The 16,892-nt window shown below is 34.5% G+C and overlaps 1 protein-coding gene across 1 annotated transcript in view; it reads left to right on the forward strand.

The window, feature by feature from the left end:
• The window catches only part of GRIA4 (glutamate ionotropic receptor AMPA type subunit 4), a 509,744-nt gene that overhangs the window by 320,999 nt on the left and 171,853 nt on the right, over positions 1–16,892 (forward strand). The window contains exon 5 of the mRNA XM_060157932.1: positions 4,831–5,015. Within this exon, the coding sequence (XP_060013915.1) occupies positions 4,831–5,015 (185 nt within the window). The remainder of the gene's footprint in view (positions 1–4,830; positions 5,016–16,892) is intronic.

The raw sequence follows: 16,892 nt of genomic DNA on the forward strand, positions 1-16,892 counted from the left end.
TGTGTAAGTTGGCAGATCTTTGCTTATTTTCACTATGCCCTTCTTGAACTATGGCATAAATAAATGCTATAGTCACAGCTGCCGATAATTTTAACCAAGCTACAATGTTGGTTACTCCTTCTGTGTTCTGAGATCTTAGAGTTCAGACTGTAGCCTTTGAACATGTTATTTCAGTACCTAGGCTGCTTTGGAAAGAGTCCAAACCAAATGGTTACTAAATCGGCTCTGTAGTGCCATTATGATGGCGTTAAATGCCGTGAGGTTTACAGAATCGTATTCCTCTCATGACTGAGATTAAAATACAGTATAAAGTAGACTTTCAGATATACACACCTTTCTCTTGGAATATACTAGCTTTGGATGCCAGTAATTATGCCAGATCAGAGAAATTGGGTAGTAGTGGGTACCTGCATAGCAATCTATAAAATTAATGAAAGAGGCTTTAATTTGAGTAAGTACAAACTGCTGCTATATCCCTTTGTCACTTCTTTTTAAGCTCAACGATGCCACATGGGACAGACCCAGTCCTCTCCTTCCCAAATGAGTTCCCATGGCCTCAATGTTTCTCTATCTCATACTTATAGAGGCATATCCTTCATCTCATTAAATTAATTATTCTGATGATATTCCTCCCTAATTTCTACATTTTCACTTCTCATTTTCTCCTCAATTTCTTACTTCTCTGAAATATGACTCCTATATTCAGCATTCCATTGATGCTACTCCTGTTGTGTGCACCAGTGACCTTCTAATTAAAAAGCACTTTTCTATCCTTATCAAAGAGAAGGGTTTTTAATAGCATACAGATAACTCTCTCCTTTTTGAAATTATATCCACTCTGACATAGATATTTCCTGACTCTCCTCCTGCCCCTCCATGTGCAGATAGTTGAATCAAATAACTCTTTCAAAAGAGAACATCAGATAAACAAGCCCAGTTTGTGTTGCTAGCAGCTGAATATCTGGATGGTACTACTCACCCAAAATAGGTCATTATTCATGGGTGATATAAAAAGTGTTGATGTGTAAGGATACAGTAGCTCAAGACTGCTTAAATCACTATGATTCTATTTAACATAATTAGTAATATCATTATATAATATAACATTTTAAAATATTTGTATGTGTAACTGATAGTGTTCTTTAATAACCATGAAAAAGCCTTTAATCATTTATTTTAATCCAACAATGTGATCTTCTCCATCATACATTTTCACTACTATTCTAATAAAATTATTTTGGGTCTTTTGAAGTTACTTACACAATACAGTGTAATTTGTATAATAGTTACTTAAATATCAGTTTTGCTAGATCCTGGTCAAGACAAGAATCATAACTTTGTTTATCCTGGCATATCTTAAAGAATCTCGGATGTCTTAGTTTTCAATAAATTATATTAGATTAAAATGTTAGACAGCTTTTAAATAAAAGCAAGACTTAAAAATTCTTTACAGTAGTGAACTCCTCATTACTCTTGTGATATTCACCTAAAACTGTAGTATTCATTTTCTGACCAACAATATTGCACTACAGATTTTCTAAGAACTAGGAGATACAAATCGTAGGCAGTTGTAGAATTAATATGACTTGACTTGTGATTTTCTAGTTTATATAACAGGTAAGTTACACAATCATAGATTCAACAGCAGTATTTTCTCTGAATTACAATGTATTCCCAACTATCTTGGCAAATAAATAAGACCGGTACGTCTGAGTTGCAATGAATAAGATAGGATATTAAAATCAAACACAGCTTGTAAAAGAACTCAAATTTTCACCTGGGCTCTGAAACTATAACTGTGTGTCCTTTGCATTAAAAAGATGCCATTTATTTCTGACTATGATTAATGGTTCTTTTTAGGCAGCCAACTTTCTTTGCCATTTAACAAAGATTGTGTCCTAGGGTTTTGTTTTATTTCAATTCTAGTGTCACTTCTAAATCTGAAAACTCAGATAACAAAATGTTGAATTTGAATTATAATTTTGTTTTATTAGTGTGAATCTTTCAATATCTGTTATGCAACTGGGAACGTATATAAATTTCATCAGAAGATGTGTGGCTCTATATTCTGTGAAATTCCTGTAGGTAGGAAAATAACAGCCTAGCACTGACATATCCACATGACGTGATGATAACAAACAAAGGCAGTATCTAAAGAACTGTGCCAAGCTGTGAATTGGTCACAGGGATGATGTGTGTGGACATAGTTATTATTTTTACAACATGCAAGAAAATCAAACAGAAAGTTTTTTTTAATTATTTTGGTACTACAGTAAATAAAAGGAGAAAATGGAAAATAAGATGTCAATTGGTATTTTTAAAAAGAGCATGTTCATAGGTGTCAAAAATGAATGAAAGAACATTAATTCACTATCAGAGAGCAAATCCCAGTAACAGGATAAATGAGGCATGAACGTGTACAGTGTACATTAATGTTGTTTAACCCAAGTTTGTGTGCTAGATGCATAGTGAAGCCAAACAAACAAAAACGTCAGAGTTTGGATCAGAGAAAGGTTTACTGATCTAGAGGGTGCTGCTCTCCAGAGAAGATGGGAGATGTAGGTTTGTCTCAGATCCATCTTGCTGGTTGGCCAGGGTGCAAGGGTTTTAAAAGCAAAAAGGGTAAAAGGGGAGGGGGCCTTGTAATTTCAGCTTCCCATAGATCTCAGTTGCAGACTTCCTGCCACCGTCTTATGATTTGATGTGTCATTGGTGATTTTGATTGATTGTTCCTACAAAGCAAATTAGTAAATCATGGTCTTATGATCCTTTAACTTCTTTCTAGGAGAGAGCAAAAACAATAGTTGAGACATTTTATTATTTACTTAGAGCATTATGTGATGGTCAAGAATTTCATTTCCCAGTTGGCCCCTGATGTTTTTTTCTGTTAAGACCTTTTGGGCTTTGTGTTTTCTCCAAGACCATTTGAGTTTGCTTCACCTTTGTTTGTGTGTTCCCTCACTTCCCTAATTAGTAACTGATGCTCTTTGGAACTCAAGGAAGGCCTAGAAGACTAAAGCCTTTCTCTAAAAACAAGAAACGGGGGACACTGAGGGACTTTTGAACCCAGGAGGACCCTCAGAGTCCTGCTTGATTTCATTAAGATAGGATGCAGACCATCATGTTATGTATGCATATAATAGGAAACAAGGGAAAGAGTACTGAATTTGGGGCAGGGATAGGGGGGATCTAGGTAAGATTTGAAGAGATAATTACAGGCATACATTACAAAAGGAAAGACTAAACAAAGCAATAGATATACTAGAATAATTATATAGTAATTAACATGCCCTCTTTCTTCCTCTTTAGGGAATTGTTTTCATTTTGATAAAAATTAATCCTGACTGCCACAGTATTTCATTTGGCAGGATATCAGGTAATTTATATTTCAAATATGACCTCATCATCAGTTCCATCTGTTGATATTAAATGAACATCCGTAATGTTTGAAACTCTGACTTGTAGAAAACATACCTAAAAATAAAAATCCTTGAACCTGAGAGACTCACATACCAAACAGAAAACTGAGTAAAGGGTGCTCTTATCTAGCAAATGCTTTGCATTCATTTTAAGTCTTCAGGTTTAATCCACCCAGCTCTCCACTCTAAGTCCAGGGACCAAGGGAGGGAGAAACTATAGGCAACTGCTGCCATAGAATGAGCTCAAATAAGTGTTAGACCTTCTTAAAGAGGACTAGCATATTTTTTTTATGCTAAGCCACAAGGGGAAAAAATAACAGGCTCTGATCCAAAACAACCTTCGTTTAAATGTTATACATAGATTCAAAGAATCTTTTTTCCTTTTTTTCACATTCCAACTCAAAACTGAGAGCTCAAAAATTCAAGATTTCAAGACAATGTTGTCATGAAGAAATATTCTAAGTGCTGGGTTCATGAGTTTGCCCCTTCATCTTTAACCCAGACATTAAGACCCATGACTTCCCTTCCACATGCAGAGAGATCTGAATGAAGAACAGTGTAAAGACCATTCCATTCCCTCTGGAAGTCTGTTTCCCGCTAATAAATGCTCCTTTTTCAGCAATCTTAAAGGCACCTTTTAAACCTTCAAGACCCAGTTCAAGTTGTTTCTCCTCATGGCTGTTTTCCTGGTCCCATTAAGGCAGATTTTACCAAACTTTCCCTTGGGCCAACACTTTCCCTTGAGTACGGCTATCATTACACAGTTTTAAACTAAGTTTCATTTGTTTATTTGAATGTCTGTTTCCTCTACTAGATTATGAGTTTGAGTGCCCATTGCATCACCTAGTTTTCATTCAGTTCACCCCCAATCCACATCACTCCCCTACCAAGACAGGAAGAGTTAAATAATGACTTCTCCATTTACAATAATGGGTCCTCAATAAATAGTGTTGCAATGTTTATTTTATGACACAGTTGAACCCAAAAATGTTGTTACTACTTTGCTCAAGGGGAAAATCAATACAGCTGTTCAAAATTAATTCTGTCTAGTGAGTAAAATTAGCAAAAAGTTTATGAAATTGTTCTTGACTACGGGTGGTACTAGATTTTGTTTTTGGTTTATCTCATCAAAAATATATCCAAAGCAATGTAATAGTCTTTGGTAGAGGGATTTTGAGAGCTTACTCAAGGTATGATGTTGCTACTTCATTCAAGCAATATTTTTAAGGAATGTTTTTGCCCTAAGTAAAGAAAGTAAAATTAAATGATTCAGAAATAACCACTCATGTTTTTAAATTTCTAATAATTCATTGTATGTTTTGGAATATAAAAATATTGATGTAGACTCAGTGCCTGCATGTTATTTAAGGGCATGTTTTTAGTAACCCCTCTGGATTTTTTTCCCCACTAGGATACTCGATACTTCAAGCTATCATGGAAAAAGCAGGACAAAATGGTTGGCATGTCAGCGCTATATGTGTGGAAAATTTTAATGATGTCAGCTATAGGCAACTTCTAGAAGAGCTTGATAGAAGACAAGAAAAGAAATTTGTAATAGACTGTGAGATAGAGAGGCTTCAAAACATATTAGAACAGGTAAGTACTGGACTTTATGTTATTATTAACCTAGACCTTCTACAAAAATATTTGACTTTTTTTGGCCCATCAATATCTTCTTCCAACAGTTTAGCCTGAAGTGTGGAGTTTGGGAGTTTTCATTCCATGATTTATTTATCTCCAAGACTAAATCATAATCTTTTATCACCAAAGGTCATTGTGGTTCTCAATCAAGTTAGAAGTACTTTTCCTCACACATTTTAAAGACATACAATAATAGAAAGGACTTTTTGTGACTCAAGAGCTCTTGACCTCCTATTTTCATAAGCATTAAGATTGAAGATTAATTCCATCTAAAATATTAGAACATGTGACTCTGTACTTTTTATAACCTTTAGAGAAATAGCTCTGTGAGAAATATCAACATGAATTAATAAAGCAATGAAATAAAAGAAAATTAAGTGGTACAGTGCATATAGCATATTTTCTTCTAGATGTTGTAAGTAAATACATTACCACCACAGTGAAGATGGCTTTCAAATCTCCTCACAAGAAAGAATCATTTAATAAAGCTTTCAGTAAGTATCTGTTGATTTGATTTGAAGCATACAGGAAAAGATAAAATTGAGCTTTGTCAGCTTTGTTATATGAAAGAAAAATATCATCAAATAATGGATAACACTTGCCTTGCCCCTAATCCTGCATATCATGATAAAGCTTTAAAGGCTGTATTTGGCCAAAATTGCAGTGAATGAATGCCATCTAGTGGTTTTATAAATGTTTGCTCCTATTTATCTACAATATGTTAGGTTAGCTAGACAATAATGTAGCATGTTTTATTGGTTAGTTTGCTACATACAGTTTATTTGCATAACAATATGATTTGATTCACTTACCAATTTGGAGGTTTATTTATGAGAACAAGTTAAGTACTCAACTATACATATCAAAGCCAAGATATGTTTCAGAGATTTCTCCTTAATATCCAGGGACGCTGAACTAGATGCCATAAGTTTCCTTCTTCAACTATAATTAGCATTTGTAAATGTTAAAAGTAAAAAAGCATGAAGTGGGCTTCCCTGGTGGCGCAGTGGTTGAGAATCTGCCTGCCAATGGAGGGGACACGGGTTTGAGCCCTGGTCCGGGAAGATCCCACATGCCACGGAGCAACTGGGCCCGTGAGCCACAGTTACTGAGCCTGCGCGTCTGGAGCCTGTGCTCCGCAGCAAGACAGACTGCGATAGTGAGAGGCCTGCGCACCGCAATGAAGAGCGGCCCCCACTTGCCGCAACTAGAGAAAGCCCTCGCACAGAAACGAAGACCCAACACAGCCATAAATAAATAAAATTTAAAAAAAAAGAAATAAACAAGGAGAGAATAAATAAGATTATTAAAAAAAAAAAAAGCATGTAGTATTTCTTTTAAAGTTCTCATGAAGCCAGACTATACGGTAAGGAAAAATGAAAGAGTACTCTCCTCCTGTTACACTTTTATAAAAGAAGAAAAAAAAACATTTGATTGATGAATTGTGTTATTATTCTATTAGAAAATGTTAATTTTAATCTGTACATCACTCAGGTTTATTCCTCAGGGAGTCCAAGAAATCATTAAGGTTGTGATTATACGAGGTATATGAAACTTTTAGTGTGCATTTATGGAATCCAAGAAAAAACTCTCCTACTTTCTTAAGTAAGACCTGGTCACTTCAGCTCAAACTCCCATTCTCCCTCCCTCACACTCTACCCCTATGTTGAGAGTTTGAGTTGTTTGACATGAACAACTGAAGCTTTGTAAATAACTCTTCATGAATCCCACAGAACAGTCAATTCTAACATCTTCCTGTCAGTGGGTAAGGCTCAGAAAGACCCTCTAGTTGCTAAAAGACTTGTGCTTAAAAGACCACAGCTGGAGAAGGCAATTGAGTGCCTAAAGCATATTGACCCATTTCAGAGGCTTAGCAGGTTTCTAAGAAGAAAATCAGTACACCCAGGTGCTATGGATAAACTTGTTGAATAAATAAACCTTAAATAAGCTCTCACTAAGGGAACCAAGCATCTAACTTTTGTTATGATTTCAAAGAAATTATTTTTTTTATTTTTTCCAGCTTTATTGAGATATGATTAATATGTAACATGTTGTAAGTTTAAGGAATACAACATTATAATTTGATACACAAATATATTGTGAAATGATTACCACAGTAGGGCTAGCTAACACCTCCATCACGTCACATAATTACCATTTCTTCTTAGGGGTGGGAACATTTAAGGTCTACTCTCTTAGCAAGTTCTAAGTGTACAATACAGTACTGTTAAATATAGTCACCATGCTGTACATTAGATCCCCAGAGCTTAGAAAACTTGAGTGTTTACCATTACCATTTCTATTATAATTTCTTCAGAATGCTAAAAGTTTTTTTTATCATGACTGCATAGTAATAATGAGACTATTAATAGATTTTTGTCTATTTAAAATGCGGCTCAAATATAAATATCATAAATTGTAACAAAGTCTACTCTACTGTAAGAATATATTGTGTTCTTAATTGTCCTATAAAATTTCTCCCCAAGAAAAACTGTTTCCTATTCTGAACATTTTTTAACTGTCTATATTTTAATTCCTGTAGCTCTAAGCAAAATCACTTTTAATGTTTCTTGACTCATCTAAAAACAAGAGCTAGTCCAAACTTTGTCAGGAACTTGTACATTTACTTCAATAACTCTGTGTTTCAATATCCTCCTTAATAAAATGAAATAACAATAGAAAACAATTTCAGAGACTCAAACAAAGCATTTTTTAAAAAGTAAAATGCTAAGTAATCTTGATCAGAAAAATGTCTCTAATTTTTTTTCTATTAAAGTATAGATGATTTTCAGGTGTACAACATAGTGAATCAATATTTTCATAGATTATCTTCCATTTAGAGTTGTTATAAAGTATTGGCAATATTCCCTGTACTGTACAACATGTCATTGAATCTTATTTATTCTATACATAGTATATTGTACCTCTTAATCCCCTACTCCTGTCTTGTCCCTCCCCCGTTGCCTCTTCCTGCTGGTAACCACTAGTTAGTGCTCTATATCTGTGAGACTGTTTCTGTTTTCTTATGTTAATTACTTATTTATTCTTTAAATTCCACGTATAAGTGATAACAAACAGTATTTGTCTTTCTCTGCCTGACTTATTTCACTAAGCATAATACTCTCCAGGTCCATCCATGTTGTTACAAATGGCAAAATTTTATTTCTTTATGGCTGAGTAATATTTCATGCTATATATATACACATGTGTGTGTGTGTGTGTGTGTGTGTGTGTGTGTATATATATCACAACTTCTTTATCCATTCATCTGTCAATGGACACTTTACTTCCATGTTTTAACTATTGTAAATAATGTGGCTGTGAACATTGGGGTGCATGTATCTTTCTGAATTAGTGTTTTTATTTTCTTCAGATATATATCCAGGAGTGGAATTCCTAAATCATATGGTAGTTCTATTGTTTAATTTTTTTAAAAACATCCATACTATTTTGCATAGTGGCTGCACCAGTTTACATTCCCACCAAAAGTGTACTAGGGTTCCCTTTTCTCCATATTCTTGCCAGCATTTGTTATTTGTGGGCTTTTGACGATGATAACCATTCTGACAAGTGTGAAGTGCTACCTTATTGTGGTTTTGATTTGCATTTCTCTAACAAATAGAGATGTTGACCATCTTTTCTTGTGCCTTTTGACCATCTCTGTCTTTTTTGGGAAAATATCTGTTCAGGTCTTCTGCCCATTTTTTAATCAGGTTGTTTGTTTTTTTGATCTTGTGTGGACTGTTTATATATTTTGGATATTAATCAGTCATATCATTTGTAAGTAATTTTTTATATATTACTTATAACTATAATTATAGTTTATAATTATAAGTTATTACTTATAACTATATTATAGTTTATATATATTACTTATAACTATAATTATAGTTTATAATTATAAGTTATTACTTATAACTATAATTATAGTTTATATATTTTGGATATTTATCAGTCATATCATTTGTAAGTAATTTTTCTCATTAACTAAGTTGTCTTTCTATTTGTCAGTGGTTTCCTTTGCTGTGCAGAAGTTTAATTAAGTCCCATTTGTTTACCTTTGCTTTTGTTTCCTTTGCTTGAAGAGAATGATCCAAAATATATTGCTATGACTTATGTCAAATAATGTGTTCTGCAGATGTTTTCTTCTAGGAGTTTTATGGTTTCCAGTCTTACATTTAGGTCTTTCATCCATTTTGAGTGTTTTCTTTGTATATGGTCTGACAAAATGTTCTAATTTCATTCTTTTACGTGTAACTGTCCAGTTTTCCCAGAACCACTTATTGAAGGACTGTCTTTTCTCCATTGTATATTCTTGCCTCTTTATTGTAGATTAATTGACCATAGGTTCATGGGTTTATTTCTAGGCTCTCTATTCTGTTCCACTGATATATGTGTCTTTTTGGTGCCAGTACCATACTGTTTTGATGACTGTAGCTTTTTAGTATAGTCTGTTGTCAGGGAGTGTAATACCTCCAGCTTTATTCTTTTTTTCTCAATCTTGCTTTGGCTATTCAGGGTCTTTTGTGGTTCCATATAAATTTTTGGATTATTTATTCTAGTTCTGTGAAAAATGTCCTTGTATTTTGATAGGGATTGCATTAAATCTGTACATTGCTTTGGGTAGTACGGACATTTTTAAAATGTTAATTCTTACAGTTCATAAACATGGGATACCTTTCAAGTCTTTGGGTCAGCTTCAAATTCCCTTCATCAATGTCTTATATTTTTCAAAGTATAGGTCTTTAACCTCCTTGATGCAATTGTAAATGGGATTGTTTTCTTGCTTTCTCTTTCCCATAGTTCATTATTAGTGTATAGAATAGCAACAGATTTCTGTATATAAATCTTGTATCCTGCAACTTTATTAAATTGTTTTATTAGTTCTAATGGTTTTTTAGTGGAAATTTTAGGGTTTTCTATATATACTAATATGTCATCTGCAAGTAGTGACAGTTTTACTTCTTCCCTTCCAATGTGGATGCCTTTTATTACTTTTTCTCATCTTATTTCTGTGGGTAGGACTTCCAATACTATGAAAATAGAAGTGACAAGGTTGGGCATCCTTGTCCTGTTCCTGATTTTAGAGGTAAAGCTTTCAGCTTTTCACTGTTGAATATGATGTGACCCGTGAGTTTGTTATAATACTAAACCGACTCTACAAGACGTGTTAAAATGGAAAAGAAAAGGTTACAAGAAGTGAGAATTTATAAGAAAGGAAAAATCTCAGTAGTAAAGATCAAGCGGGATCAGAGCAGACACCTGGAGCAGGCTCAGGCACACACTGTGACAGCCCTGGCCTGCCAGATAGAGCCCCAGGCCAATCCCAAACTGCCTCCTCTGCACTCAGTACACCCTGTTCAGGTGCAGGTCTAGGTCCCAGCCAGCACCATCATCTGCCTTCACCCTAGTGGAGAGTTGCAGCAGAGCAAGAGGGGCTGGAGCAGGCTGCCAGTGTGGGCTGAGGTGTGCTCTGGGGCGGCTACAGGAAACTGGTCAGAACCCCAGGGAGTTTTCAATCTGCTTCCCGCACCTTTTCCCAAAAGCAAGTGTGTGTGCACATTCTTCAAAAGTAAAGTGTCAATTTCTTACAGCCTCGTGTTAAGTCCAACTGGTTTACAAACCAGCTAAGAGGACTTGTCTTAGTGCAAGACCCCAGGTATGGGGTGCACAATATGTGGTTTGAACCCCTCACGGTCGAGGGAGAATGTCCAACCCCATGATATCCTCCTCCTTTTCTGTGTCCCCTGCTAGGGATGGAGGTTCTGACCTGATTTCTTCTCTTCCCTCTCTACCCATCCCTGTGTGGATCTTTCTTACAGTCTTGTTAGTGGAAGAGCTTTTCTGCCAGTTTCAGTTGTTTACAGCTAAAGTTGCTCCACATATAGATATATTTTTGATGTGTTTGTGGGGGGAAGTGAGCTTGATGTCCTCCTTCTCTGCCATCTTTATCTCCCGTCAAAAAATGCCTTTGACAAAAGGTAGCCCTTTCTCAGAAGATAGTGAAATTAGTACAATGAGGATAAGGGGATGTGTTAGTAAATTTCTAGAAGGATGGGCACACTTCATATTGTGGTGACATGCTGTCAATAATTACTTCATTGACACTTCAATTTGTATCAATTTTCAAAAACTTAATGGAAATAGCTCACAATTTTCTCTCAAAATATGTTAATGAACAACTGCTTCAAAAAGCACTTTATCTTCTGTACATGTTTTCCAAATTATTTTTATGCTATGAATTAATTAGTTCTTATAAATGTATTGCTAGTTAAAATAGCAGTTAACCACATATTCATTCAAACATCTCAAAACATGAATTTCAAAACAAGTATTTGAAAATGTGTTTTAAAGTTATATTGACTTTTCCACCCTAAATTACACCACAGAAAAAAATGAAAGAATTTATGTAAATATCACTCACAGAGCTATTTAAGGCAATAGAAATATAGCAAAACCACCAAGTTAGATTTATTATATTGTTTGTTTCATGCTGCAATAAAACAAATCACATTTTGTCTCTCTAAATCCAATGGGCAATTTGGTTCAATCATCTGCAGGAAAAAACTATGAAAAGAAACTTAAAACTAAAGATACTTTTTGAGTATTTGTTGAATTTGTGATCAATTATTGATAGAAAGAGTTTCAATTTTTACTTAAAGTAATATACCATTTTGGACACTAACATTATTCATCTTACCTAGTTTTCTTCATCAATTATTTTATAGAGTAGCTCAAAATAGCTTAATATAGCTGGAAACAAATGAGTTGTTTTTATATCAAAATAAGTGCCCACTATAAAGTGGGAACCTTTTCATATATTATTTATTTTCACACATATACTTTGATTTTAAATTTTGATTGCTTGCAAAAAGTCCCTAATGATTTTATCTTATGCCTTATCAGTTGGACATTTAAGTGTCAGACTTTGATTCATGTGTATAACCCAGTATACCAAAAAGCAGCAACAAACTTGATCTTAACTGTCTTTCAGGCATTAAAGATTATTTGACCAAAATAGCACTTAAGGCTAATGGTTGCTCGCATATTTTAATACACCATGAAAAATACTCAAGAGTCATGCAGCTAGATTTCTGTGTTCTATAGTCAGTGAAACCCTCCTTTTCTGGAATACAGTCTGGGCAGTGGGATGGCATGTACTTTCTTCTACCTCTTCCTTTGGTCAATTGACATATTCCCAAAATAATGATGTTTCCAAAAATGATTAATGTTTTTAGCTTTTGAGAGATGGGTAAGAAATCTTCAATTGTTAATTTTGAAAAAGTAAGTGGAGTAACTTAATGCCTATGACTCTTATTCTCCTTACTTTAAATAAGCATTGGGCTGAGATGATCTTGTAAAACCCTTCTCACTCTAAAAGTCAATAATGTTATTTCCAATGAAGACTTCCTGATAATTGCATTTGATCCTGAAGCAATAAATAATTTTACACATAGGCTATATGTTGAAAAGAAGCATGAAGTAAAACCCCACTCAAGTGGCCATTTCTGTACATTCATTCATTCTACAAATATTTATTGAGTGTCCACTTTATTTAGGTCGGACATTATGCTTTGCTGAAGATAAATTTATGAGCAATTTCTGTTCTAGTTAGTAACTCTTATCTGGTTAACTAAGGCTCAAACCAAAAGCATTTCCTAAAATCCTACTAAAATATATTCTTTCTTTTAGAAATATAGTACATATAAAATGATCAAGCATCTCAGGAATTTTGCTATGAGTGCCAGTTCTTATTCAATACATGATGATATGAAAGGCATTAGATAGAGAACTGGAACTATATTGGCCCTAGGACAATTTATTTATTTGGCCGTAGGATGTATTTAAGGAGTCTAACCAAGTATTTATCAGGAGAAGATGGTATGGGTCAACCTTACAGTATGAAATAGATGTTTAACAAAAGAATGGGGAAAAATGGCTCTACAGGTGGCTCACAGTTATCTCAAACTACCTCTAATACATACTCAAATCGGTGCCCCTTTCAACAGTATTCTTGCTTTCACTATATGACAGGGAAACTCAGTGTCCCACTAGACACTCAGATAATTGGCAAACCCAGTGACCTTGTCATACTGTTTGAAAATTAATCAAAAAAGCCTAAAAGCCATGACTGACCTCTCAGAGGTTTGTTACATCACCAAAGGAAGCCAATAATTCTATCTCAGGGCATGATCAATTAGAAAAAGGAAAATTCCTTACAAACAGAAATATGGCTGTTTGCACATAAGTGGTGAAATGTGGACATAGCCCCCAGCTAACTTATTCTAAATCCAAGGACACCTCCTTACCTAGTACTACTTAAATGAGATGTCAGATCCCAGACAGGATTTTTGGCAAGTTGTCAAATGCATGGCAACAGATAAGACTCTTTATTTAGAGCCTGCATTTACAAATTTTCAGAATTCTCTAACATAAAAAAATTGCATTAAATCTAGAACTCTACCCAATCCACCTCCACTTCCAAAAACATCTCTAGCTCTGAATAAAGTATCAAAAACAACCAAAGCCTTCAGTAGCCTGCCTCTTATGCCATAACTGGTTGTATCATTATCTAGAAGGAAATACACGTTTTATTTAGTTACTGGCTAATGACCATAAAGTCATTTTTTCACACTAAAATTTTTAAAGAAAACACAAAAACAAGAGTAAGGGATAGACGAGACAAAAGAAGCACAAAGAAAAGAGTAAAGCTACCTTCAGTTATAAGGAGTAGTCACTGAAGAAGAAATCTGATAATTGGAGATAATAGCTTTGATTATTTGAATCATCTATAGGATTAAACAGCACACATTCTAACAGTAGGAATGAGTCAACAGTAGTAGACTAGACAATTCTGCCCTTGATTCCTAATGTATTAATTCAACATCTATGTGCCAGACATCATTCCAGGCATTGCAGGGCTGTACAAAGACGAGCAAAACATGTTCCCTATACTGAGAATGCTTACACTCAAGCTGGGATATCAGAAACATGAATAAATAATTACAAAACAATTTGATTGGTTCAGAAACAGAAGTATTACAAAATATATCAGGAACCCAGAAGATGTGGTGACTGAATATAATCAAGACAGTCAGAAATGCTTCACAGAGAAAACAGACATTTAAATTGAAAATGCATTGTATTTTTCCAGGAACAGAAAAAAGTAAGGATATTCCAGACAGAAACAATTGTGAAAACAAGGAGGTCTGTAAAAGCTCAGAAGGCAGATACTGTTGTGGGAAAACCCAAACAAACTTCTTGACCAACCCATAGTTCTAGCTGATAAAAATCAGGCGGGAGCAAATGTAGAATTAGAGTGGCACAGTAATTTAAGATGAAGTGGTAAAGACCTGTAGTAGCAAGAAAATGAATTCTTTGTGTTGTATTAGTTTAGCTATCTGTCTTTGCTGTTGACATATCTCCATCAGAGCAGGGTCTATTCTAATTATTTACCAATATATTCCCAGTGATATGAAAGAGGATCAAAAAATTATTGTTAAATAAATGAAAGTCTGAATGAGCTTCACTTGAAGACACAGGCAAGAGATATTTCTTTTATGTGTTCAAGGGAAGAGCACCCAATAGCACCCGGAGTTTCTGAAGGTAAGCTCTCAGTTACCTGAGAAGCTTTCTTGTCCAGAATATATCACCCACCAAAGATGATAGGAAATTTGGGTTTTCTAGAGTTTGCTGTATAAGCTGAAAAAAGCATAAGAGTTTCATTTCCATATATTAAAGTAACAATGCATAAGGTGCAATGGGAACAAATCAGGCGCTCAAATTACTACAGCAAAGAAATTATATCAGCAATTTCCTACACTACAGTACTGGCAGAGCTTGCTGCTTTTGCTTCATTATAAAGCTGCATTTGCAAATAGAGCTTTGCTCAGTCAGGAGCTGCAACAAAATAAGAGGAACTTAAAAGACATGAAGTTATGTCCAAAAAAAGGAAAATTTTACTTCTTTCATTTTATTTTTTGCCAAATTGATTTGAATGTACAAGCCCCATTACAATTTATGGGGTTTGTTGTTTTCATAGAAAATGAAAATACATTTACATATCTCAGTCAGACTAGTATAAATTTGTGGGAATTAGAAAGGGGTCTCTAATTGTCTCTTAGCTACTGTTGCCATGGATGGAGCTATTCCTAATTTTGTTCTAAAATTTTTTAAAAAGATAAATTGAAAAGTAAAGCAAGCAAAGAATATAAGTTTTTTTGAAAAAGAAAAATATAGTTTTTGTCTTAAAAGAATTGTGAATTCTAGGATTAAATTGTGTTCAACTAATTTGTTTTAGTTGATGCTGCAAGAACACTTATTAGAATAGTTTCCATTATTATTGTTGTCAGAAACATTCAAAATCTCAGCTTTAAAAAAAAAGATAAAGAAAAATATTCTTGATAATTTTAGAAATATAAAATAAATTAGTTTTACTAGCCTTAAATAGAAAGCAGCTGCATAGAAGTATCTACTATGGTTTAGGGAAAGACAAGCACTATTTCTCTCTCTTTTTTTTTTTCCCCGGTACGCGGGCCTCTCACTGCTGTGGCCTCCCCCGTTGCGGAGCACAGGCTCCGGACGCTCAGGCTAAACGGCCATGGCTCACGGGCCCAGCCGCTCCGCGGCATGTGGGATCTTCCCGGACCGGGGCACGAACCCGCGTCCCCTGCATCGGCAGGTGGACTCTCAACCACTGCGCCACCAGGGAAGCCCCTATTTCTCTTTAAATAGAAAAGAGAACTTCATAATTTATTTCAGTAGAATTTTGCATCTACTCTTCAAATGTTTAAAAGACTGAAATTAACAAAAAAGAAGTAAAACATTCAACAATACCTTTGAGGACACTTTTTCTGAATCTTGTAAACACTATAAATATATTTACTCTTTATAAATCCTAGAGTATATTAAATAGTTCAGTGATAAAGTATACTATCTGCCAGTAGATGAAGTGATTAATCTTTTTGATCACTTTGATTCAGTCAGAAAGGTAAAGGAACAAATTCACTCCTAATTCTCCCTTTAAGATCAACCATATAATCATTCAATACTCCCCTACTGATTTTCTGTGTTTTCTCTGAGCTCATATACAACCAACGCCAAGTTTAAAATCAGATTGTGGCAGAAAATTAAAGTGGTCTTGTTCTTACAAAAAGGAAAAAAGGAGGAAAGAAAGAAAAAGAGAAAGAGAGGGAGGGAAGAAGGGAGGAAGGAAGGAAGAAAATAAAGGTTCACATAATCACTGGCAAATGGAAGAAAGATCAAGATTAGATATAGGGAATTTATTTTCTATTTTTTAAGGTTTTTTTCAAGGTCACAAACCAAATGTTTGTTACATTTTTCCAAAGTCCAGGCTTAAATTGTATCTGTACTTGCCCTATGTCTTTCCCTTTAAAACCATAGAAACTATACTAGAAATATATATATTTGAATTCTATTTTTATAATTAACTTGTGTCTATTTCTGCTGATTGCTATCATAATGCAAACTTAAAAGTCAAATATTCTGTGTAAGATAATAATATATTACAAATATCTTGCAGCTAACAGAAGAGAAACAATTTTTCTTGTCTCTGCCCACCCCACACTATAATTTTGCTTTCTTAACATGTATACAACACTCATCTATTTTCTCATTTATTAAGCAAACACTTATCCAATACCTACTAATTTCCAAGCATTGTATACAAAGTTAATCAATTTCAATCCAGGGACCAGGACAAGGTGACAGAGTAGGAAGATCCTCGACTCACTTCCTCCCACGAACACACCAAAATTACAACTATATGTAGAGAAACTATATCTGAGACCAACCTGAAGACTAATAGAAAGA

Source organism: Lagenorhynchus albirostris, chromosome 9, assembly GCF_949774975.1.
Source record: "Lagenorhynchus albirostris chromosome 9, mLagAlb1.1, whole genome shotgun sequence".
In the NCBI taxonomy this organism is placed as follows: Eukaryota; Metazoa; Chordata; class Mammalia; order Artiodactyla; family Delphinidae; genus Lagenorhynchus; species Lagenorhynchus albirostris.